Here is a 27,667-nt window from a genome sequence, read left to right on the forward strand (position 1 = left end):
TAAAATAACTGTTTTATTTAGCAAATTAAAATGAAATGCAAAGATAAAAGTTCAGAGTCCCTAAATCCACATACGATAAGCGCTTTCGAAAAATTCTTCTTCAGATCATTACTATCCAGGACTCAGAGCTCCCTTTTTCAAGAGCAAAATCTAGACTTCCTATTTTGCCAACACAGCTTTCTATCCATCCAATGGTTTGACATATTATGTTAAACCTACCCTCACTCTTTATGCAAATATGCCTTCCAGCTCACCCAATAGTAAGTCTTCTTTCCTTTAACGCTGGTCTGATAGGTATCACAGCATTCAAACCCGGAAGTCGGTCTACTCTTAGATTTATAATCCATTTTGATTCTCTTAATTCCATTCTATTAGTAACATCTCCTAAGTTCTTCCCTACATAAATCTTTTCTATCACCTTGAAAAGAAAAGAATGTGAGGGGAAAAGTATTAACATGTACGGCCAAAGCATTATGTGGATCTTTGGAATGAATATCCCTTAAGTGCCTTAATACACGGTTTTTGAATACTTGGTTCGTCTTTCCTACATAATATGCCATGCAGGATGTACAGGTTGCTAAATAGACAACATCCGACGTGATGCAAGTGTCTTTAACATTAAACTCATATCTTTTGTCTGTAGTAGGATGGTTAAACAAATTACTGCTATCTATATATCCACAGGCCATGCACTTCCTACATTTGAAGGTGCCCTTAGGTCCTAAAATCTGAGGTTTAGCGAAACCATCTTTTCCACAGAGGAGCCTCTTTATGTTCTTTTTATTTTTATAGCCAAAGCTTGGTGTTTCGTCCACAATATCTCTTAATTTAGGGTCTTGTGTCAGAACTGTCCAGTACTGCCAAATTACCTTTTCAACTTGCAAATTATCTGTACTGTATGTCATCGTTACTTTTAGTTTATTTGTTGAATTAAGGTCTCTTAGTTCTTGACTTCTAATTACATTAGATGTAGCTGCTACATGATTTCTTTCTTTGACAATCAGATCTCTTCTTGGAATCATGGTTTATACTTTGTTGTAACCTTGAGCTCTTAGATTTCTTTGCAATGTGTGTAGTTCTTTCTGTACAGTCAATTCATGAGTACATCTTTTCATAATCCTAGCTGATTCATTACGCATAATATTTCTCGTTATGTGTTTCGGATGCATGCTGTTTTTAAATAAATAGTGATTCCTCCATGTTGTTTTCCTGTACAGGGAGGTACTGACAAAATTTCCTTGTTCTAATGTTACATCGACATCTAAGAAACACATGGTTTTATGAGACCACTGTCCTGTCAGTTTCAAAAAATTGGTGGTCTGATTTACATATTTAAGAAATTCTTCTTTCGGATTGCCCTTACCATTCCAAAGTATAAAAATGGCATCTACATATTGGCCATAGAAGAGTATATTCTTCTACCATGGATTTTTATTGCTCAATATATGAGTATTCTCCCATCCTGTCAGCACCAGATTAGAATAGCTGTTCATGCAGGGGGTGCCCATCGCAACCCCCCAGTGCTGCCAATAGATGGATTGTCCATAGAGAAAGAAATTATTTTCCGAAATCAGATCTAGTAACATGCATAGCCTCCCCACTTCAGTCCCATTCAAGGTACATGTGAGGCTTTCTCTATTTCCATCCCATAATCATTAGGTATGGTAGTAAAGAGACTATTCACATCCATTGGGGCTAACAATAATTCACTACAGGTCTTATTCTTCTGTATAGCCACTTGTAATCTATTCAGGAAGTCATCTGTATGTTTTAAAATGATGTCCATGTCTGTTACAACTTTCTTCAATTCTTTCTCAATGAATAGAGACATAGTCTCAGTTACCCATCCCTGGCCTAACACTATGGGTCGAAGTGGGGTGTTGCAAATATCTTTGTGTATTTTCGGCAAACCACTTATAGATGGAACAGCGGGATGTTTGGTATAGAAAAAATTGTATTGTTCTATATTAATCAATTCTTCTAAAAGCATGTCATTAAGTCATTCTTCAACTTTCTGGATGGCATCCTTTAATTTAATTGCTGATATCTCTGTATATGTTTTCTTTTCTTGAAACATTTTTAACATCTTGTTAATGTACCAATCAGCTTCAAGCACAACTATTGCTCCACCTTGGTCAGCAGGTTTCAATACAATGGATTAATTTTGTTGTAGAGAAAATAGAACTAGCCTCTCCTCATAGCTGATATTAATGAACATGGTTTGTATTACAGCTCAGCAAGCTCCTGCCTGGTGCCCTGCAGAGTTCTACAGCAGCAGAGAGACAAAAGAGAGACTTTGAGGTGATTAAGTATCATTTTTCTGCATTTTCTTGCTGCCATTAGCTAATTCCACCTAAAACACTCATTTTCTAGAGTTTATCTGATTTAAAAAGCTTGTTTCAGCTACATATTCTACTTATTTTACTGCCTGCACTTTAAAAAAGTCATTTTTGTGTTTAAATTACCTGTTTAACTATTGTAGACTACACACTCAAGTGTGATAGCCATTTCTGTGCATTTAAAGTGTTTTTTTATTATATCTGCTTTATTTTCTGAAAAAAAACCCCAAAAAAACAAAACAAAAAAATACTTGTTTTCTCGCCTTTCTAAGCTAGTATAGTCCAGTTTTCAGGTTAGTGCTGAATTCAGGGCTGTGTTACAAGTTTCTGTGTTTGCCCATAACTTACTTGGATAGAAGGAAGTTTCTCTATTCACTGTGAGAGAGGGAGCTTTGAGCAGCCTATCTGTCCCTGGAGGAGTGGTTCAGCCCAGAAATTAGTTTATTGGCCATTTTGGGCTAATGTCTATCTCTTTCATTTCCCTGCTATAAAACCCGCATTTGCAAGGTTTTTGTGCTAATATACAGCTCAGCAAGCTCCTGCCTGGTGCCCTGCAGAGTTCTACAGCAGCAGAGAGACAAAAGAGAGACTTTGCAGTGATTACATATCATTTTTCTTGCTGACTTTAGCTAATTCCACCTAAATTGCTGATTTTCTAGAGTTTCTGTGATTTAAAAAGCTTGTTTCAGCTACATATTGTACTTATTTTACTGCCTGCATTTTAACAAGTCGTTTTTGTGTTTAAATTACCTGTTTAACTGTTGTAGGCTACACACTCAAGTGTGATAGCCATTTCTGTGCATTTAAAGTGTTTTTTTTATTGTATCTGCTTTATTTTCTGAACAAAACAAAAAATATACTTGATGTAATGATATCCTATCTCGCCTACATTCATAACTGATGGGTCCGGAGCCGATCCGTCGGCTCCAACTCGGCCACTATACATTAGAACGAAGTCTCTCATTGGCTGGGCTACCCCTTATCCCATAATGCACCACACCTGCTTCCCCAGATCTCGTTTGCCGCTTTTCAAGCCGGACGTGGTCTCAACTTGGCTGGAGCTAAGTGTTTTTTTTCTTGCCTTTTGGTCTTTTTTGACTAGGGTTTCTCTCAGAATTTAAACAAACAGCTGTTTTAACAGCTTTGTGTGTGTTTGTGGCTAGTTTGGTGTTATATTACATTTTCATACTTTTCGCGCTACTTGTGGACTGGGCCAAGGCCCGTTTAAGTTAGAGGGTCTTTGCCCTTATTGAATGTGTATCTATTTTTCTTTTCTGGCGCTGTGACTGAAATAGTTCGGGCTAAGCCCGTTTAAGTTGAGGGCTTTAGCCCATCTATTAGTTACTGTTTTTTTTCTTGTTGTCAGTTATCTGCCTTGTTACTTCTAAAAATGTCTAAGGAGCAGAAGTCAGGTTTCAAGAAGTGTGCAAAATGTAATTATAAAATGTCTATTACAGACAGCCATGCTGTCTGCGTGTACTGTTTAGGGCCTAAACATTTACAGGATACTTGCAGTGTGTGTCACGCTTTTTCCTCCAGAGTTCTCCAGGAGAGAAAAAACAAATTGATTCTTAGGGGTCTGATTAAGCCTTCATTTGAAGAGGCTTTGGCTTCATCTCCAACTCCTAAGAAGAAGAGATCGTCGGCTCCGACCAGTCCGTCGGGCTCGACACCCAAGAAGCATAGATCGTCAGCTCCGACCAGTCCGTCGGACCCATCAGCTAAGAAACATGGCTCGACTTCTTCTTCCTCGGCTCCAATGGCTTCGGAGCCGATGGCTGAAGGGTCTGCCTCGGTGCTTCTTCCCTCGGCTCCATTGGTGTCGGAGCCGCAGGTTAGTGCATCGAGACGCCAATCACCTACTTCAGCTCCATTGGTCTCGGAGCCGTTGGAGGTGTGCAGCTCAGACTCTTCCCCCTCGGCTCCGGAGCCTCCTTTGGCACCGACTATGTTGCAGACGGCCCCGGTCTCGGCTCCGATAGTGCTCTTTCAGAGCCGATCACCTGCTTTATTGGAGCCGAGGCAGAAGTCTTCTCGGCCCCAGTCTGTTTCCTCCAAATCCTCTAGGTTGTCAGATTCGGATTTGGATAGGGTTATCCAGAGGCTGTTCCAGTCCCCAGCTTTTACTAAAATAATCTTGGCTCCAGCCCACGCTGCTTCGGAGCCGACTCCACTTCCCATGGATTTGATTCCTCCTCCGACCCCCTTGGAGCCATTGGAGTCGGTGCAGGTAGGACGGAGCGGGATTGTCCAGTCGGAGCAAGGACCCCCCCAGGAGTTTCTCTGCTCCGACTTTCATTCCTACCCTGTCCTTGTTGTCAGGGTTTGGTACTGGGTCTTCCTCGGCGGGGGCCGAGGGCAACACTGTTGAGCTTGCCTCTTCGATGCCCAGTCTTCCCCTCGGGGCATCTGCCGCAGGTATTCCCGGTACCACCGTGGCCTCTCAGCAAGTGCCCTCTGCAGAGTCTAGAGGTCCTGCTTTTGAGGCCATGAGGAGTGCACTGGCCATGACCTTGCCGGTTCAGCAGGTTTCTACCTCACCGTCCCAAGTTTTGGGTACTGGTGCCTCTGGAGACATTCTTTCCCACGACAGTGGGGCCCCAGGGCCTGAGGATACCCCCTTGGGGGGGTTTCCCTTCTTTCGGGGGGTCCTTCTGAATCTGCTTTGGATGAACCCCCTAGGAAGAAACTGTGTAAGAGGAAGCACGTTGATTCCCAAGATGAATCCGTCACTTCAGACACTGACTTCGATGATGCGGAGGGGTCTCCCAAATCGTCCTCAGATGACGTCTCTTTTTTGGATATCCTTGAGATCTTGAGACAGAGAGGAGATTGGCAATCCAAAGCTCCTACCGCTGAGGAGTCGGTTTTCCTCAAGGCCTTCGGGGCCCAGCCCTCCTCCTCCTGGGTGTCTCAACCCTTCGACGAGTTATTGGATCTAATCTCTCGGAGGGTATGGGAACACCCTGATATGGCGGAACCGGTGCCTGCCAGGCCCAACAAATTTCTTTCAGCCCCTCCTCAGAAAGAATTCCTCACTAAAGGTGTTGCAGTTGATGCTATGGTGGTGGCATCTGCCACTCAGCAGGACGTGGCAGAGGCTTCATTGTCTATTCATCCTCCTAATAAGGATTCTAGGAGCATGGATAGGTACGGGAAGCGTACCCTTTCTTCAACGACCTTCACCATGCGGTCGCTGAACTATCTCTGTCATTTTGCAAGGCTCCAAGGGGACCTCCTCAAGGAGTTAGGAGAGTTCCTTGCGGGTAACCTTCCTGAGGCGTTAGCACAGACTGTAGGTGCCCAGATGACTACCCTAAATTCTATTGTCAACTCGTCCATGAGGCTCATTTCCTATGCAGCCGAAGGGGCGAGTAAAGCAGCGGGCACAGGAGTGGCTCTTAGGAGACAAGCCTGGTTACGCTTGTGTCCACTCGCGGAGGCCTTTAAGTCTTCCTTCGCCGACGCCCCCTTTGATGGGTCTTCTTTGTTTGGACCCAAGGTGAAGGACATACTTACTCGGTGCGAGCAGGAGGGCAAGACCTTGACTGCCGTTGGGGCCCATTTTTCCGCTCCCTCTAGACCTTACCCCAAGGCCCAGAGAGGAGGGAAAATGTGGTTCAGAAAATCTCACAAGTTCTTCTCTACTCCACCGAGTGATCCCCCCTCCAGAGGCAGGGGGGGGATTCAGGAAGATGCCGCCCTAGAGGTGGCAGAGGCCCCCGTAACTCTGGAGACCGCGTTTCCTTTCATGGTTCCTCCTACTCTCAACGTCCCTAGGATGTGGCCCGACTGTGCTTCTCCGGAGCCGGTTGGGGGTCATTTTGCGAAACACCCACAGGCTTGGAAATCGATAACCAAGGATCAGTGGGTGCTTCGCATTGTAACCGGAGGTTACCTCATCCCCTTTTTCAAGTCCCCTCCTCCTACAAGGAAAATCCCGGACGTGCCACCCAGTCAATGGAATCTGGCAGCCGTAGAAGTTTCAAAACTGCTAAGCAAAGGGGTCATCCAGCCCGTCCCCACCGACCAGATCGGATCAGGAACTTACTCAAGATTATTTTTGGTGCCAAAAAAGACAGGGGACGTAAGGCCCATTTTGGACCTCAGCCTTTTGAATCATTTTGTGAAGAAGTCCAAGTTCCGGATGGTCACCCTTCAGTCCATTCTCCCGTTACTGGAGAAGGATGTCTGGATGTGCTCCATAGACCTCAAGGACGCTTACTATCATATATTGATACATCAGGAGTCCAGGAGTTATTTACGCTTCCGCCTAGGAACCAGTCACTTCCAGTTTCGTGCACTGCCCTTTGGTCTCACCACAGCCCCCAGGGTGTTTACCAAGTGTCTGGCAGTGGTGACAGCTCACTTGAGAAGTCTCGGATTCCAAGTGTTTCCCTATCTCGACGACTGGCTCCTCACTGCCACCTCCAAGCATCTACTGATTCAAGTGCTGATGGCCACAGTAACCTTGGGTCTCTCACTAGGAATCACTTTCAATTGGAAAAAATCTGTGCTGCGGCCATCTCAGCGTATCACTTTTATAGGCGCAGAGTTAGACACAAAAAGGATGCGGGCATTTTTGCCATCAGACAGAATTCAGATTCTACAATCACAGGTCCTAAATTTGTTACCCAAATCTCGAGTTCCTGCCAGACAGATTCTTCAGTTATTGGGTTCGATGGCTGCAACTATCCTCCTAGTACCGTTAGCCAGGTTGCACATATGGGTGCTGCAATGGCTATTATCGGTTCAATGGTCATACCAAGAACTCCCCCTGAACCACCTAGTTCTGATTATGGACAGTTGCCGTCGGGACCTCCGTTGGTGGCTATGTCGGTCCAACCTGGACCGGGGGCGTCCCTTTGCCCTTCAGCCCCCTGTTGCCACAGTGACCACGGACGCCTCCCAGATAGGGTGGGGGGGGGTCATTATCTGGACAGGTCTGTCCAAGGCACGTGGCAGGATTGTGAAGCGCACCTTCACATCAATATCCTGGAAATGAGAGTGGTGCTTCTGGTTTTACAAGCACTTCATCATGCTCTCCCCCCAAGGTACTATTGCGATTCTATCCGACAACATGTCGGTAGTTTGGCACATAAACAAGCAGGGTGGAACCAGGTCCTACCCCCTTTGCAGGGAGGCCATGAGAGTATGGCACTGGGCCATAGCCTCTCGACGTTTCCTAGTAGCCACGCACATTCCGGGAAAAGCCAATGTGATTGCAGACAGGCTCAGCAGGACTCTCCTGTTGCCCCATGAGTGGTCCCTCAACAACAGAGTGCGCAGATCTTCGCCAAATGGGGCCTCCCTTGTTGCGACTTGTTCGCCAGCCCCAACAATGCGAAGTGCAGAGAGTTCTTCACTCTGACACCCTCTCAGGGACAGTCTCCCAGGGATGCTCTAGCCCACAATTGGCCCCCGGGTCTGCTTTATGCCTTCCCCCCGATTCCCCTTCTCCCGAGGGTGATTCAGAAGGCCCTTCATGTCGGGTGCCACATGATTTTGGTCACCCCACATTGGCCCCGTCAGGTTTGGTTCCCCTTTCTTCAGAAGTATACGGTACACGGCCCTTGGATTCTGGACCCAGTGCCGGATCTGTTATCCAATCCATCGGGACACTCTCATCCATCCCTCCGGTCGCTCCGACTGGCTGCTTGGCTACTCCACTTCCATCCTTAGTTAGGGATCTTTCTCTTTCTTCGGAAGTGATGCACATCTTGTCTTCTTCCCACAAGCTGTCCACCGTTAAGCTGTATTCCAGCAAATGGAAAAGATTTGTTTGTTGGGCCCAGCAGCGAAGCATTGATCCTCTCATAGCCCCAGTTCTGCAGGTCTTGGAATTTCTAGCTTCATTGTTTCATTCTGGCTCTTCAGTCTCCACGCTTAAAGTTCAACTGGCTGCTATATCTAATTTTCATGTTGCTATAGAGCCTTCTTTAATGGCCAACAGACTGTGCAAGTCCTTTCTTAAAGGAGCCTGGCTCCTCAGGCCTCCTATGGTTCATCCCATGCCCCCTTGGGACTTAAATTTAGTTCTGGCCTCCTTAACTGCCCGTCCCTTTGAGCCGGCAGCCACTTGTGATATAAAATTCCTATCTTGGAAAACTGCTTTTCTAGTGGCAATAACTTCTGCTAAGCGTGTTTCAGAGCTTCAGGCTCTCTGTTCTTCCCCTCCTTATTTGATCTTTCACAGAGACAGAGTTTCCCTTAGATTGAATCCATCCTTTTTGCCTAAGGTAGCATCCCCTTTATGCATTCAGCAATCATTGGAGCTCCCAGTTTTCTTCCCAAATTTTTCTAATAGAGCAGAATATACTTTCCACCAGTTGGATGTTCACAGGCAACTGCGTTTCTACTTGGATAGGACCACTCAGACTCGAAAATCTGACCAACTGTTTGTGTCCTTTGCGGAGAATAGGTTAGGTCTTCCAGTTGCCAAAGCCACAATTGCCAAATGGATTAAGGATTGCATCTCTTTCATTTACTCCCAGTCAGGCAAAGAGTTGCCTTTCCCAATCAAAGCTCATTCTACCAGGGCTATGGCCACCTCTGCAGCTTTTCATTCCAAAGTTTCAATAGATGATATCTGTGCGGCTGCTACTTGGTCTTCTCCGCACACCTTCATTTCTCATTATAAGCTGGATGTGGCTTCCCAAGGTAGAGCTTCATTTGGTTCCGCAGTTCTCAGGAGTGTGTTCCAGTGAGCCACCCGGGGTTTTAGGTGCTAGGGACGCTGTCCCATCAGTTATGAATGTAGGCGAGATAGGATCCCATTACATCTTTTAGTTATGTACTTACCATAACTTAGAATGTATGGGATCCATCTCGCCTACATTCATACATACCCACCCTCCTTCCCCCTACCTTTTGGATTTGGAGGAAACATTAGTCTTGCTGAGCTCTCCTCTGGAAGGGCTCTAGTTGGTTACAGTTATTGGTATGTGTTCTGTACCTGTATGTATGCATGAAAGCGAACAAACAAGATCTGGGGAAGCAGGTGTGGTGCATTATGGGATAAGGGGTAGCCCAGCCAATGAGAGACTTCGTTCTAATGTATAGTGGCCGAGTCGGAGCCGACGGATCGGCTCCGGACCCATCAGTTATGAATGTAGGCGAGATGGATCCCATACATCCAAAGTTATGGTAAGTACATAACTAAATGTTTTCTCACCATTCTAAGCTAGTATAGTCCAGTTTTCAGGTTAGTGCTGAATTCAGGGCTGTGTTACAAGTTTCCGTGTTTGCCCATACCTTACTTGGATAGAAGGAAGTTTCTCTGTTCACTGTGAGAGAGGGAGATTTGAGCAGCCTATCTGTCCCTGGAGGAGTGGTTTCAGCCCAGAAATTAGTATTTTATTGGTCATTTTGGGCTAATTTCTATCACTTTTATTTCCCTGCTATAAAACCCACATTTGCAAGGTTTTTGTGCTAGTATACAGCTCAGCAGGCTCCTGACTGGTGCCCTGCAGAGTTCTACAGCAGCAGAGAGACAAAAGAGAGACTTTGGAGTGATTAAGTATAATTTTTCTGCATTTTCTTGCTGCCTTTAGCTAATTCTACCTAAAACGCTGATTTTCTAGAGTTTCTGTGATTTAAAAAGCTTGTTTCAGCTACATATTGTACTTATTTTACTGACTGCACTTTAACAAAGTCATTTTTGTGTTTAAATTACCTCTTTAACTGTTGTAGGCTACACACTAGCCATTTCTGTGTATTTAACGTGCTTTTTTGATTGTATCTGCTTTATTTTCTGAAAAAAATCAAAAAAACAAAAAAAAAAATACTTGTTTTCTCACCTTTTTAAGCTAGTATAATCCAGTTTTCAGGTTAGTGCTGAATTCAGAGCTGTGTTACAAGTTTCTGTGTTAGTCCATACCTTACTTGGAGGTTTGAGCAGCCTATCTGTCCCTGGAGAAGTGGTTTCAGCATAGAAATTAGTAGTTTATTGGCCATTTTGGGCTAATTTCTATCTCTTTCATTTCCCTGCTATAAAACCCACATTTGCGTGGTTTTGCGTACTGGGCAGCACCGGTTAGCTAAGGTATAACTATTCCTGGCTCCACAAAGTCTACTCTTCAATTTTTCTTTTGGAACTAGACAAACTTTCAAGTTAAGCACTCAAACCATTCACTTCTCATACCGGCACTTGCTCAAAACTCATAGCAAGCACTAAGAAACCTTAGCACTAGACCCCCCCCCCCTTATACTGTAAAGAAGGACAAGGTTCTCTATTCGACCTTACCAGCCAATCAGTAAAACAGTTCACTGTTCCTTTCCAGGCATGTCCAAAGGGCAGTTTCAGGTATACTCTCCCATCCAACTGGTGAATCTGGGCATTTTGAGGCAATGTTACAATTGCCTCATGTACACAGACAACCCTTTCCTCCTTCCACCAAACACTAATATATGCAAGAGATACAATTATACAGCCAAACTGTAGGCTAAGCTCTCTCAACCCAAGACTGGACCAGACAGTCAAGAGGAGAAGGGAATTACTTGCATCACACCACCAGTCTCACATAGACGTATGAAACCATCACCAGCAAAAAACTCTAAATAAAAATCTGCAGAAGCAAGAGATACCTCCAAAGCAGACATCCAAGCAACCTCCACCCTCCCAACACAAACCATGAAACACATACTTCACAAAACCCATGTGCCACACAATCACAGCCCTTAAGGCAAAATAACATACCCAACACACTAGTAATAGGTTACTCTATAGTCAGGCACACTGATGTCCCACTCACTAGGCTGAACAAGGAGAATGTTACTGTTAGTTGCCTGTCAGGTGCCAGGATCTGCCACATAACACACGCACTCAGGTCACTCCAGAACAAGTACAAATATGACTCTGTCATTGTCCATGTTGGTGTGAATGACCTGAGCCGTACCTCCCTGGACTACATGAAAAGAGACATGGAGGAGCTCTCTGATCACGTAGTTCAGGCCGGTATGACCCTGACCCTGAGTAGCATCCTGCCCTCACCAAGAATGATACCATGGTATAGAGAAAAAATTATCAATTTTAACAATGTGCTTAGCTTCTGGTGTCATTCAAAGGGGACCCAGTGTCTGTCAGCCTGGGATGACATGCTCGACAAGCCACTCTGCTTTGCTAGAGATGGCTTACACCTGTCAACCTTAGGCTTTTGAATACTGGCCAAGGCTCTTGCCACCCCCATAGTGCCTTTTTTAGGGAAGGCTCAAAAGACAAACCCACCGTCGTAAATAGCACAAGTAAAAAAAAACTGAGGGTAATGCTACTCAATGCCAGAAGTCTAAACCTCAAAATGCACGCACTCAAGGCACTCCTCAGTATGGAGAAAATCGATATATGTGCAGTAACATTTCGGCCACAAAACCCAGGCCGAAATACAAAAGGCAGGGGAGTATCCATATTCATCAAAGATACCCACACCTCCAGGTTAGTGGCACAGCACAATGCTTCAGAGATCATCCACGTGCAACTAACAATAGGCAAAACTGCTATTCAAATTATAGCTTGCTACAGATCACCCACCATGTCCCAGGACCCCCACTCCGCATTCCTGGAAACAATGGGAAACATAAAGGTCCTACCAAACACCCTGATATTGGGTGATTTCAATTACTCATACATTAACTGGGAGAACTACTCAAGTACAAACTCCCTTGCCCAACATTTCCTAGAATATATAAACTCAAATGTCCTGGATCAACTGGTCAATACCCCCACCAGAGGTGACAACATATTGGACCTGGTCATCACCAATATGGGTGACCTGTGTTCCACACTGAAGGGCAACCCCTCACTGGTTAGATCTGACCATAAACTAATCACTCTGGATATCCACATTCTGCCACCACCCCCGGTAAAAAAAAACACCGTGAAAAACTTTTCAAAAGCAAACTTCACATTACGTAAGACTGAGGTGGGAAGTTTCAAAGCCCCCATGCTAAAGGATAACACTGTTCAAGCTGCAAAATCCTTTACTAATGCACTCTATGGGCACCTACAAGAATGCATGGATCATGCTATCCCAAACAAAACCAAGACTCACTCCTCCAAGAAAAGGAAACCAGTCTGGTGGACCCCTGCCATAAACAAGCTATATAATAGAAGGAGGAAACTAGTACAGAAAAGAGTAAAATCCCAAGAAGGGATGACATCCCTGATCAGTATCAGCAAGAAACTACATTCCCTCATAAAATCATCCAAGGCTAGCTTCGAAAGAAAAATTGCCATGGACTTCAAAGATAACCACAAGGCATTCTTTAGCTATGTCAAGAATCTAAGTGGCAATTCTCAGATCTGCTCGGAGTTAGTGCAGAATGGCACAAAATACACTGAACCAACCGATATAGCCAACATCCTGGCAGACAGGTTCAGTGCAAACTTCACCCCCCCTCTCACTCCCAAAAGGGTCCATAACTATACCAGAAGAATGTAGTACCCCTGAAATCACAGACACTCAGGTTAAAACAGCCCTCTCCAAAGCCAAAACACAGCATCAATGGGACAGGATGGTGTCCTGGGCTGTGTCCTACATGAGCTCAAAGATGAACTAACCCCGCACCTAAACACACTGGTTAAACTTAGCCTCTTCACAGGCTACGTGCCCACAGAGTGGCGCACAGCAATGGTTATTCCACTCCACAAAGGTGGAGCTACAACGGACCCTGGGAACTATCACCCTATAAGCCTGACTAGCTTGGTCTGCAAAGCTATGGAGCACATCATCATGGATCTCATTAACAGAAACATTGGAAACCTCCAAACACTGGACCCTACCCAGTTCGGCTTTGTTAAGGGCAGATCATGCCTCTTAAAGCTGGTGGACTTCTTTGAGACAGTTACTAAGGCTATAGATGAGGGAAAGGTGGTCCACACAGCCTACCTAGACCTTGCAAAGGCCTTCAACATCATTCCCCACGCTGGTATTATAGACAAGCTCACCAGCCTGAACATAACCCCCTAAGTCATGAGATGGGTTGCCAACTAGCTCACGGACAGAACCCACATGGTAAGAGTTGTGGGAGCTAGGTCTGACTCCAAACCGGTTACAAGTGGCATCCCCCAGGACTCAGTCCTAGGACCCCCTCCTGTTCGGCATATACTTGTCAGAGGTATTGGCAAGCACAGTAGGACTATGGCTGACCAAGTTCGCAGACGACTGCAAACTAGGGGCTATAATTGACTCTCAGGCTGACACAGACATTCTCCAAAAGGGTCTCACTGAGACAGATACCCGGTGTCAAAACCATGGCCTCAAGCTAAATGCCAAAAAGTGCATAGTCATCCCCTTTGGAAAAAACAAAGTACCCACAAACTACCACATAAGTGGTAGCCCCCTAAATACGGACGACATAATAAGGGATCTGGGGACCCAGGTAACTAGTAACCTCTCCTTTGATAATCACATTTCCGAAGTGGTTAGAAAATCCTTCTATGTGGCCCACCAAATCACAAAAGGGCTTGCAACCAGATCGAAAGAGGTCATTGGGCCCCTCTATGCATCACTCATCAGACCCATCATAGAGTACAATGCCCCATTTGGGATGCACCTTACAAGACACCTGCAACAACTTGAAAGACCACAGACGTACCTCACCAACAGGATCACTGGCCTCAAGCAGATGTCCTATGCAGCTCGACTGAAGAAACTCCAGCTGTACTTGGTTGCATACCGCCTACTCATAGGTGATCTCTGCCTGACATACCAGGCCATGTCCAACTCAGAACTGAAGGACATGCTCCACCTAAAGAAAACCATATCCCCTCGAGCCACACGCTCCAGGGATCTAAATCTCACCACAACAATAAATAGGACATGCTGGAGGGATAGATTCCTGTCCCAGAGACTTCCCATGCTCTGGAACACGTTTCCAATCTACATTAGGCAGAGCTCCTTGCTAACCCTCTTCAAGAGAAACCTTGATGAGTGGATGGGAAACAGAAAGTTTACCCCAGGGATCACTTCAATAGCCCTGCTGGACAGAGGCACAGGGAACTAATCTAAGGGAGTGGCGAAAGCCAGCACATTCTGGCTAGGCTTATAAATGCCTTTGGGCAGATAGCCTAGTACCTATCTATGAACCTATGAACCTATTAGTTCCCTGCCTCATTTTCTCCATATCATTACTTCATAGTTTAACAAATAATTCTACTGCTGGGTGGTTAGTGGGCACAAAAGTACTTGGTCTCTTCAGGGCAATAGCGTCAGTGATGTTACTGTTTCCATAGATACTTTTTAGAGTGACATTGCGAGCAAAACATTTCAAATCTATAATAAATTAACTTAGATCAGACCTCAAGGAAGGAATAAAAGTGAGTCCTTTTTCTAGCACGGATTTCTCAACAGAAGTTAAAATGTGCTTCAAAATATTTACTACCAAAGACCCTTCAGTTAACTCGTAATCTTTTTCCTCTTCCAGTCCTGACTCTGCTCCCGCTGGCTCTTGAAATATGATTGCTTCAGAAAAAACGGCAAATGGTGAGTAACCGGTATATGTGCTGCTCCTTGTTTTGGTATAGTGCCATTCTGATTAATTCTGCTAGTTCACTCCATTGGTGAATCAGTTACAGTTACCTCCTCTCTTATATTGCCCATAGATTCTAAACCATTTCTTCTTGCTGCTGATTGCTCCAATTCATTTACTCTGTCCTGTCGATTGGCTAAGCCGCTCACAGGTTGTACTTGTTCTTTTTTCTTATCCACTGTGCGAGAATCAAATCTTCTCTCTTCCATAGGCCATTAAAAGATTCTACCTTTCTTGAAATCTGCAACATCTTGTGTAAGTTTCTTTATTTTTTGATCTTTAAGCTTTGTGTCGAATACATTCAAATTGAACTGCAATGTTTCCAACTTATTAATTTGGTATGTGCTTAGACTTAATTTCTCTAGTTCTTTCTGCTTTTCTTCAATTGCTTTGGCTATTTTCTCCTCTTCTGGCTTGAAATATTCAATTAATAGCTTAATATAACGAAAGCTGGTTTCCAGATTTATGGCTTGCCACTTAGCCAATAAATCTGGATACTGATTCCCATAACTAGGCATGCACTTTACTTTCATGCCACGTGGAATCACTTGGTTGTGTAGGCTAGCTTCTAAGTGGAAGTGCTGCCATGTAAGGCGTTTCAATCGATAGGCCGCTGTTTCTACCTCACTTAAAAGTTGGTCAAAGCTGATGTCATTTTGAGCTGTGTCAGGCTCAAGACTTCCTTGCGTATCAAAACGTAAGTGTAGCAATGGATTAACACTTACTTCTGAATGGTTGTTCACTCTATTAGTTCCCATAAAATCCATAGTGAACGCACTTTTGGAATTGTTACAAGATTCCAATTCTTCCGCCATGTGCAGTGTAAGTGCAAATATGTAAAAAGACAGAAAACACTTCCCACTGCTAATGAATAGCCAACAAACAATAAACAATTCAAGAAAAAAAGTTAGCTATTCTCCACGGCTAAAATCCTGGTGGCTTCGATAAAATAACTGTTTTATTTAGCAAAATAAAATGAAATGCAAAGATAAAAGTTCAGAGTCCCTAAATCCACATATGATAAGTGCTTTTGAAAAATTCTTCTTCAGATCGTTACTATCCAGGACTCAGAGCTCCCTTTTTCAAGAGTGAAATCTAGACTTCCTATTGATTCTTTCTATTTACTCAGGCCAGTAGCGTTAATTTTGCCAACACACCTTTCTATCCATCTAATGGTTTGACATATTACATTAAACCTATCCTCACTCTTTATGCAAATACGCCTTCCAGCTCACCCAATAGTAGGTCCCCTTTCCTTTAACGCTGGTCTGATAGGCATCACAGCATTCAAACCCGGAAGTTGGTCTGCTCTTAGATTGCTCTTAAATGACTGTCTCATAACCACCCCAACCAAGCATCTACTAATAAGAGCTAGATACCAGGTACTCCAGACTTGCTCCATTCTGGAGATTACCATAAATTACAACAAATCTAAATTACTGTCATCACAAACAATAGAATTTATAGGAGCAGTTTTCAACACAGTTTCATTGACAGCTTCTCTTCCTCTTTTAAGAGTGCAGATTATCAGGTTCTAGGTCAGAAAAGTCCTTCACAGTACAACAGTTTCAGCCTGTTTGATTCTTCATGCTTTGAGATCAATGTCAGCAGCCATATTTTTACTTCCTCTAGCAACAAATGCAGCAGTTTATTTGCTTTGATCTCTCCACCTGAAGAATCAGTGAGGGATGCTCTGTTCCTCATTTGGATCCCCCATCTCCTCTGTGCCTATTCCCCAATTCCCCTGATTCCCAAATTTCTACAAAAAGTTGCCCGGTTGAAGAGCAAAGTCATTCTAATTACACCTTACTGGCCTTGACAGATTTGGTTCCCCTTCTTGTGGCCTCATCTACTTTGTACACCTTGGATTCTGGATCCGATTCCAGACCTCATGTCTCAACCAACAGGCATGACTCATCTGAATATCTCAAACCTCAAGCTAAAAGAGTGGTCTCTCCAATTTCTTTAATAGCCTGACAACCGAAGCTCTCCTCCCCTGTCCAGCATATACTTTTATCTTCCCAAAAGGCTTCAACATTTTGAGCGTTCGAAGATTTGTCAGGTACTCAACTAGATCTATGGCTGCTACTTCAGTGTTTCTGTCTAAGACTTCCATGAACGACATATGTGTGACTGCAACTTGGACAAATCCTCATAACTTTATTACTCATTACAAACTGGATCTGGTCTTAAGGGGAAGAGCAGCCTTTTGCTCAACTGTACTCAGGAATATCCTTCCTTAGAGTCCACTTGGGAATTTAGGTAACTGGGGACTGTGTAACTGAAGTTGAGGATAGAATGAAAATTGACAACATCAGATAAAGAAGTTATATACTCAGCATAACGTTCCATCTGTGTTGTCCATTTTCATTCTTCCTCAGCTCCCCACCCACCGACCCCCAATCCTTTTTCACAATTAATTTCTGGAAGAACGAGATTTTATAAGGACACCACTGCTCATGTTAAGCTCCAGATATGGCTTCTTTTCATAGAAATTTTATAGTAGTTCTTCCTACTTTATGTCAAACAGCAATCAAGATCTGAGGTATGTTAGGGGTTGGTGCATTGTGGGTAAAGGAGGAGCTCAAGAGCGCTCCATATCCAATTATTCCCACTGTAATTTTTTTCTGTAGTATCAGGAATTTTATTTTCTACTCAGGGTTCTAATAGTTAGACTAGCTCATGCTAAACTTGCACTAATTAATTGCTAAGTAGTCTCTGTTTGTCTCTATAGTGAGTTATAATGCATATCTAGTATCAATTTCTGTTTCTGTATCGAAAGTTGTATTTTTTTTCTAGTGTCTAATTTTGTTTTTTGTATCAAAAGTTGTATTTTTATCTGTTGCCAGTTTTTTGCTTCTGTATAGATGATCATATGGTTATCATATTGTACAGCTATTTGTTTTTCTGTACTGAATGTGGAGTTTTTCTCCTCGGGCCTCCGCTGTAAATGGACATGTGTCCAGTTGGACTATCCCGGTAAACAAATGTAAAATAAAAATAAAAAAAAATTAAAATTTTTTAGTGGCCACAAGTTAAAATAATGTCTGAGTCTGATCCAAGGATGGGATCCAAACCCAACAGTTGAGGAAGAATGAACATGGGCACCAAAGACTGAATGTTATGGTGAGAACAAAACTTCTGTTTTTAATTATATATTGTCTTATTCTCCCTCTCCTTAGACACCTTTAAACCCTTCTGTAGAGCAACGCTTCACCCTTACTCCAGAAGTGTGTTTAATTATATATTGTCTTATTCTCCCTCTCCTTAGACACCTTTAAACCCTTCTGTAGAGCAACGCTTCACCCTTGCTCCAGAAGTGTGTTTGGGGACTCCTTACTCTATGACATAACATGTCCTGCTGTTTCCTTCTGTTGGTGTTAACATTTTCCTTGCTCCATTTGCCAGCCATGTCCCTTCTCCTCTGCCACTTGTGTTCATTTTTATGCCACGCACACACCCCTTGATGTAACAGATTCATACTCTGATCCATTCTTCATACTCCTTTTTTCTAGTCACTCTTCAGTTCTTAGTACCCCCTTCCTCCATGCACAGTCTCACCTGGCTTGCTGTTTCCCTCCTGATGACATCTCTTAAGTTATCCCTGTATTCCAATAGCGACAGCACCAGCACTGAATACCCATGTAGTACAGCATACCTTAGCATTGCATAGACCTTTCTCTCAGCCTTCTTACAGTATTCATCATGATTCATCCTTGAAGTGCTTAGCTAACTATAAACTCTTCAATTCTAATATAATGTGTTTTGCTTCATCTAATGGGGTTTTTCCTACTGATTACGATTTCATAAAGAAATTACACAGTGTAGTGTTCACATTGTTCGACTATGAAGATCGAGACCTTTTGGCGTGATTCAGAAAAGAGCATGCTTATGATTAAGCACTAATAAAAGTGACAGATTGCTATTCAAAAAATCATTGCTAGGCATCAGTGGCGGCTGGTGACTTCAAATCAGAGGGGGGCTGCAGGAGACATCTGAATGGGTGGGGCCAACTAGAAAGGGGTGGAGCTATGCTCAAAACCACAAAACTGGGACATTAAATACACTACCCTTGGTGCCAAACCGTAATCATGAGACTCCAATCAAGACAAAATTAAGTGGAGAAAAAAAAAGTATTTCAATGCATTGGCTCCATCATGAAAGCTTACTTAATATCTAGATGGAAACAAAGGTTGTGAGGCATGAAAAAATAAATTACTTTTTAAATACATTGCTGGAATGCCAGTCACTATAAAGTATAAAAAAAAAACAAGCAGCACTCAACTCAAACCACTGCACTTCTTATTGCACTGCAGTTCTAATTATAATTTATATTCAGTTTTATAAAAGTATCAAGCAACATGCAGCCAACAACATGCATTTTCTGAATAATAAGAAGCATAAATCAACAGTATAAAAATATGAAAGAAAGCCAGAACATTCTGCAAAATCAAGGACAGATGAAAAGCCACAGTACTTGTGTCTACCTTGGATTGGGGGGGGGATACTCTGCACACTTACACTGCATAACTGCTCCTTGCCTTGCTTGGACACATCCAAAATCACTACATGGGGGACTGGGATACAAGTATGTCACAATGACGGTGATGGTCCTGACACATTTGTCATAATCTCAACCTCAGAGCAAGAAATCTGGACAAAGCCATAAATAATAGTAGTACAAAGGCCCAAAATAAGGACAATTTTAAATATTGCTGTTACAAATGTAGAAAGTTAATAAAATAGTAGGTCTTGCATTAGTATGACTTTTCTGAGGGGTATAAAATCTGAAGCTCAAATGTCTGCCATTATTTTCTAACTTCATTCTTTAATGATTTGCCACTAATTTGCCAGAAAACCACAATTTTATGAAAAAACGATCAAAATATGATGCACAAATCTGTACACACACAGGCTGTCTGCCTCCATATGCAGTTTATCATTCTTCTCTCTAAAAACAAGGAAGCAGCAGAAGAGCATGTGTGTACATATATATCGAGACCAACACAGCTAGTCCATATATATTGTTCTTACTAGGTTATCCCAGAATACCTGCTCACTTTAGGGTTGTCAGATAGTCACATCTTACATTTTGTATGACTATGAGCAGGTACTTAACCATTCTTCTAAATGATCAAATGTCTTGACATCCCTTACATTGCATCTTCCATACCAACCACATCTATCCTGCAATTTTGGCAGCTGCTTAAATTTATATCACCTAGGGATCAAGTTCCAACTTGTCTAATTTATTAGCATATTGACTATTATTTTTCCATTCACTCACTTATTTCAATTTGATAATCTGGACTGGACCTCATGGGACCCTTTTTGTCATACCATCATTACATCATATAAAAAAAAACAAAGAATCAACATTAATACTGTATAAGGTACAAAACAAAGAATACCAGTTATAGAGAGTTTCACAGTATGGTAGGACCTCCTGTTTGTACAGAATAATTGCATTAGGACTCCCTTCTCGATCACGCAGATGTGATACTTTGAAAGTATTGTTAAAAACTTAGTAGTAGTAGTACACATACTCAGCCCCTCCTATGTCCACTACTTTGGTAACTCAAAGAAAGAACAATTTGATCGGTCTGACATTTCCATTTCTAACCCATTTAAGAAGTGGTAAGTATATATTGTTTTTAGGTATCTTTCTTCAGATGACGTTCAACAGCTTTTTACATTACATTGGTTTCCTTTAAATACATCATGCATTTCTGGAAGGATTTGTGCTATAAAACAATATTTCAAAATTTCAAATCTGTTCAGTTTCATAACTCAATAATGCTTCTCAATAGAAAAAAAAGCTTGCCCATAACTCTTTCAAACGCAGTTCTCCTCTTCACTCACTCACCCATTTTCTACCTCACTCACTTCTTTTAGTCACTCACTCATTCTCCCCACTGGCTCCCTCAATCACCTTGCACACACACTCACTCATCCATTCACTTCTCTCATTAATTCCCATCATACACTCATACTCACTCATTGTGCAGCTCACATACTTCTGAATGCTTAATCTAAAAACTCAAACTACTACTAATACAATAAAATAAAATTGTCAGGCTTTATGGAAAACTATTTAAAACTCAAGTGTCTAGCGCCTCACTTCCTGGAAGTCTTGTGGCTGAGGTGCCAAAGTATTTTTTTTAAATAAAAGTTTTCAACAAAACCTATTATATTCTAAATTAAGTTTTCAACAAAGGCTTAGCACAATTTTATTTTTCACTACTCGCTAAAGTCTAACTTATAAATAATTCTGGAATGTTCATAGTGTGAGGCAGGCACACTCCCAAGTATCAACTTACATGGGGCTGCACATTCAAACAAAACATGACAAAATTACTGTTGTCATTTAGAAATCAAGGCAGGGTATCATAGTGTTGCTGGCTTGCTAATTGGTAGGGGATGAGAGCAGCAATACCAACTCAATGGCTGTGATCAACGTCAGACATTTTTATTTAGCAGTCCTAGAAATTCTTGATGGTGGGTACAACACTGCAATGTTATGAGGAACTTAGAATATTATTAGGCTGAGCAAAAATAAAGCAGCACTCACTGTTCTCCATTATCCTGGCAAACATACAAAACATAATGGGCTCTATATAACACACGATCACAAGAGTTCTTAGCTTACATCAGCAACAGTGGATCTTAGTTAATAAAGCATATTTTTCTATAATAGCGTAAACAAGAGACTGTACACTTTATCCAGTCTTTTTTCCCCGTTTAATTCATTATAAAGCTTACACTATAACGCTACCATTGAACAAGATCTCCCTCTGTCTCACCTGCAGCTCTAATGAGAAAAGACAGAGCCTAAGAGGGTGGTGGTGGGAGGGCAGCAGAATTTCTGTACTGAGAAGGAAATGTGAGGGCCACAAATTATTCCTGTTTTTTTTTTTCCCCGGGAGGCAGGGAATGAAGTCCTGCCTTGTTTTAACTCTATGTTTTTCAGTCTTCCATGATTTACATGTGATCAAGTGAAAGAAATTTGGGCTATGTCTGTGTCTGAGTTAATAAAACGTACCTACCTGCAAAAACCAGCGACCGACCTGCAAACACATTTCCAAAGCCAGCGACCGACCTGCAAAGTGCAAACACATTTCCAAAGCCAGCGCGACCGATCTGCAAGGAAGCCATATAATCCAGCTGAACTAATTGATTTACACGACGCCCGCGCAGAGAAATCCCTGCGAGAGCTGAGAGATAACTCAGCCTCTCAGCTCACTCCTCATTGGTGCGAGAGCTGAGAGATAGCTCTCAGCTCACTCCTCATTGGCCCTGACTGCAAGGGAAGCAGTCCGGAGCCCCTCTATTCGACCGCATGACCGCACAGATTTCTGGGTATCCTACAGGTTGCTCTGGGTACCTTTGTCTCGCATTCGGACTGCTGATAAAGGCAGTCTGAGTCTGAATGGATTTTGTGGTTCACGGATTTTTTTTTTTTTTGTCTAGGTGGGAGGGCTGCAGACCGGCAGTCCGGTGGCACGAGCCGCCCCTGCTAGGCATCAAGATCTGCTTCCAACCTTCCTTTAGCAGTTTGCATTTTATTTATGCATTGATTTTTTTTGTCTTTGTTGACTGGGAAAGTCCGAGTTGGCAGAACCCATTTTCAGCCAAGGCCCGGGATTAAAGCTTCACAGTTAAATTACATGTGACCTGCATTTATATGTGCATAGTAAAAGATTTTTAACATGACCATTAAATATTTTTATTTCCCTGAAAACTAAATGGAAAATTATATTTAATAAAAAAGCAAAATGAGAAAATTATATTAATTACAAAAATCTAAAAAAGAGAAAATTAACATATTAGATAATTATCAGCAGAAATATGAAATTCAGAAGAGAAACAGTTGAAGTACCCCTAGTGTTAAGGTAGCATTCTAGTAAAATAATTCAACCATGGGTGTTTTCATGGTTGGCAGTAACTTGCAATAGAAATAGTAGAAGCAGTATAACTTAGCCTTGGGATCAAGAGAAAAAATAAGTTGTTGAAGTAGAGCATTTCTCTCAACAGTCCCTATTTTGTAAGGATACCCCTAATGCTTCCTCAGAAGTTTGATCTGTTCCTCCTAAAATTGGGCATTGTTTTGAGAAACTTTGAAATAATAGTAACCAGATTTAAAAAGTATCCCTAATTTGGGTCCTTTCCCAAATTATGATTTGCTTTGGCCTAATTCTGAAGATAAAAGTTGAGAGCACTGAAATATAGAGGCTTTAGTGTCTCGTGTTGGCCCAGCATGCAGTGCACAAAGTGAGGTGTGTTGTCTCTCTGTCTGTCTGTCTCTGTCTGTCTGCATTGCTGAGCTGCACGTATTGCTCAGAACTGCACAATGACTTTCTTGGTGTACTAGAATAAGTTTCTGTATATACTTCAAGGAGCTTAGCTTGCTATAACAGCTCTGGGTGCTGTGCAAGATAGTTAAGTCACAGCCATTTGTATTTATTTTCTGTTATTACATGATTAAAGATCAGTCACCTGGCAGTATGTTGAGCTGCTCAGGCACCTGCAACCCCATCCTGCTGGGGAGGAGGGCAGCACACTGAGAATAAGGTCTGTGCTAAGCATCTAATTAATTTATCTTTGAGGATCTTTATGTCTTAATCATATTTTTGTGATTAAGTGAGTTGGCAGCTTTGGATCAGCTAACATTGAATTGTTTGGTCTCCTTTCTGAACTCAGTTGCTGGATTTGAATCCTGTCAACTCCCAAGTTACCTAACTTCATCGTGGTCCTGCAACTATAATTTAAAAGATGCCTAAGTGTTTCAGTGGGACTGATCACTTACTAGATTACAAAAATAAAATCAGCTATACCTTGTCAGATGGTTTATTGCCTCTTACAAATGAGGATGCAGACACATGCCAGTTTCAGAACATATTCCTGTTTGTCCTATTTTTTGAGAAAGTATCCTTGAGTATCCTGGATATTTGGCAGCTTCAGCAGATGTGTATGCTGAACTAAACACATGCCTCTTCCCTTTAAACAGTGGTAACACATTATTCCTGGATATTTTCACTCAGTAGAAATTATGTCATGTGATCCTAAAGTTAGATAGTAAACATTAGCCTAAATGTATTGGGTATTTCAGTTGTGACTTCTAAGGACATAGTACCTAATTATATGTATTGCTTACATCAAAAACTCTAAGTACCTTGGGAACTCTCATACTAAGAAATGTAGGAGGAACTAGCATTCATACCTCTCAGTATCTAAGTACAACTCCTCATTGATTTGCCAAAAAAACACAAATTATGTACGAGTGGCAGACCAAAAATATGAGGCAAAATGTGGGCATTCTGCAGGAATATGGACAGTTGAGAGGTATGCTAGCATTGCAAACGTTGGTCCATTTAGTGCAGTAAATTACCACCTACTAGCTAACCATCTGGTGCAGTAGTAGCAGCATGCTTGCATCTCATCTATCACTGGTAACTCTGGTCCAAAAGTAACACAGATGTTGAGGAGGAGACTTGTGTGATTGATTCCTCGCATTGGGGTGGAATGAGGATGGACCTTGCCAGAACAGCTAGGCTGGCTTAGTTCTGTAAGTTCAATACTCTCTGTTTTGAATTAGTCCAGCAGGGTAAATAAGGTCTGTGTTTGTATTAGTCTTGCAGGTTAAATAAGGTCTGCTTTTATATCACTTTGCTGTAGTTTCTTATTTCATTGTGTAAGTGTTATAAAATGTTCACAGTGACTGAAAGTTTTCCCAGGTAAGGAGCTCTGTAGCACTATATATTATTATGATCAATGATCCTAAGCTGGGGCACACATGCATTGATTCAGGGCAGATAGCCGCAGCTGTTTTGGTGTGTCTGCACTGCTTCATTGCTGCAGCCAGCAGTGTGCTGTCATGCCAGGACCTACAGTGCTGGATTCCCTGGCATATAAGCTGTCACACTTCTGGACTGTTTGTTGGGCCTCACAGCTCACCATTTGGCTCAGTGCTGCAGCCTGAATAATGACCTCACTTTTTGCCAGGCAGTGCTGAAGTAGCAGACTTAAATGTCTCCTTCTACAAGGTTGAGTCAGTGCTGATGTCAGGGTTCGATCTTGCCGCACCATTGAGCTGGAATCCTATGCCATTTTCCTTGTCCTTTTTTTATCATTATTATTTGCTTCCCAAATTCCTCACTGCTTTTTTCCTCTTGCTTCCAGTCATTCATTCATTTTGTTTGCTACTGCTTATTTTTCCTTGCATCTGCCCTTTTTCCCACTTCTTCTTTGACTGTTCCTTTTAGATATTCTCTTTCTTCCTCCCTCTCTCTCTCGGTCTTCCTACCGTTGTTTCAAGTACTTTACTAAATCTCCATGCCTTCCTTTCTAGCATCATTAGCTTTGAACATATCCCCAAACTTACCCCCCCCCACACACACACACACCTCCTATGCTACCTGCATACCTTACTTTTCTTCTTCTTCACCCACTAACCAGACTCCCAACTTCTACTCATTCTCCTGACTTCCTGCCCTTTCCCCATCTGTGAACTGTATTTAGGCTGCTAATTGTGTCATCTCATTTTACCCTTTTCTTCTCTGTAGGATGCTGCCTTGTTCCCTTCACTGTTTTGGCTTCTCTGTTTTTACTGCTGTCTGCTGTTTTTTTTCTCTCCTGTTTCTTTCACTACGTTTACTGACTTTGCTACAGTCCTATTTCTGGTAGCCTTCCTTTTCTATTGCTTTTTGATTTATATAGTTAGCTAGTTAATTAGTAACTGAAATAAGCCCACAGAACACAAGTGACCCAGGAACACTGTCTGGTTAAGTAACTTGCTAAGGCAGTAGATCAATGTGATCTGAGAGAGTCACGTCCAGGATTACAAGGTGGAACTAACAACTTGCAGCATTAATCATGTGTGCCATATTGGCAGACAAGTGCTTCAAACTTCCTGTTACATTTTGACATTTCTTGCTGTATCTGCCTAAGCGTCTTGCTTCCTGAACTCTTAGATTATACTTTTCCTTCATTTCTTCTTTTTGCCTTTGCCATTTAAAGGTTCACATCTGTTATGAGTTGCAGTTAACACCTTTGCAAACTACTGTTTTTTTTTTCACTGTGCACAGACACAACTCCCTGTAACTATCTGTTGTTCATTGATTTCTTCTTCACCTGTACCATTATGCCTTCTTTTACCTCAGGTTCAAATTAGTGAACTCAGTGACATGCTGTGGATAAAGGGGAGGGGTGAATCACAACACATTCAGCTCTGTTGAAGGGACATTTTTTCCAGTATGGAGCACATTAAAATGTTTTTCTTGTTTGAATAGGTCCTTACCTTTTTTGCCTCTTCCCATTTACTATGTCCATTACTATTCTCCCCTTATCCTTTGCTAGTTATTTAATGCTTCTGTAGTTGTATGTGCCTTGTGATGCCCCAGCACTGGCCCAGTAATCAAGGAGCCTCAATCCCCACCACTGACAACAGTGGGGGATGTACACACTGGGAGGATGACAAGTACACACGCAGTAAAGTGAAATTTCCCTTAAGAGCACACAGAGATCACAGTCAGTCTGGGGCTGTTTTTTCCCCTGTTTCTGCAGATCCCCAATAAGACTTCCCACTGGCACAGCTATAGAGCTGAGATCTCAGCTGAGTGGCCAAGCCAAGACCTCCAGCACCCTCTCTGCCTAACCAGTGCTTCGCGTCCCTGCCCAAGTAGCTGGCACGCACACTGATTGAGATTTGATTTATACACAAACACACACACACACACACACACACACACACACACACACACACACACACACACACACACACATGCACACTCGCACACACATGTGCACACATACATGCACACACACCTGGGAAAGGCTGACACAGGTTTACTAGCTATGCCTTGTTCTGCTCAGACTATAAGGTAGTTTTTACTGCCACCAGCCACTACTTTTCAGCTACTTTAAGGCCCTTAGCAAAGGGTGTCCAGTCTTAATGTGTAATGTTACTATTAATCCAAATGGTAGTTTGACCAAGAGCATGGCTATTAGGAATGGCATGCACAGTGTCACCAAATAGATATACAAGTACCCTAAGACCTTAAATACCTCTAGACAGACCAGCCACAATTGAAAGGTTTAAATATATTTAATAGTAAATAATAAATAAACAAGAAAGTACTCAGTAAATAAACACAGTCACTTCAGAGTTCAAAATCACAGGAAATATTTAAAACAACTTTGCAGGACAATCTCAAATAAATAAAGAACACAGCTTAGCTATACTTCAGTATATTCCTAACTGTATCTAAGAGAAATTACTGAACCGTATACTTATGTACTCATAGTAAGGCAAGACAGATGTGGTAAGTGGGTTTTCCAACTGATGTTGTCAGGTCAAAGACAAAATACAAAATGCACAGTCTCCCTCTCTCAGAGAGTTCTTAAATTAATATCTCATATATTTCTGCTGGGATACTTGCAGGATGACATTACTTTTGTCATCTGACTATCCCAGGTGAAAACCCCCATTACTAGAAACTGCCAGCAATTAGCATCTCCCTGTGAAAAATACATATCCCTCAGAAATTTGCAGCTGTTGGAAGACATAAAACAATAAAACACTTAAAAGACAATGCAAAAGGCTCCCTGCTTTTAGATATCCTGTCTCCTTGCTGCATTGAATGGTTATAAAATAATTTAATTTCAACTATTTTTTTCTGATGTTCTGTAAGCTAACCTTCTATCTGCCAGTTCCCACTGTTAAAACATACACATTTACACAGCTACAGTAGTTTATATACATTTCTGTTCTAATCCAGCAGGGTACACTGTGGTCACACCTCTAG

General features: G+C 42.3%; 1 protein-coding gene across 1 annotated transcript in view; it reads left to right on the forward strand.

Annotated features, from left to right (window-relative positions):
- Positions 1-14,794, forward strand: part of LOC122792908 (tyrosine-protein kinase Fyn-like) — an 80,935-nt gene extending 66,141 nt beyond the window's left edge. Inside the window, exon 5 of the mRNA XM_044060465.1 lies at positions 14,760-14,794. Coding sequence (XP_043916400.1) covers positions 14,760-14,794 — 35 coding nt within the window. The remainder of the gene's footprint in view (positions 1-14,759) is intronic.
- The last annotated feature ends 12,873 nt before the right edge of the window (positions 14,795-27,667 follow it).

Source organism: Protopterus annectens, chromosome 2.part0 (assembly GCF_019279795.1).
Source record: "Protopterus annectens isolate FY-2018-M chromosome 2.part0, PAN1.0, whole genome shotgun sequence".
Taxonomy (NCBI): domain Eukaryota; kingdom Metazoa; phylum Chordata; order Ceratodontiformes; family Protopteridae; genus Protopterus; species Protopterus annectens.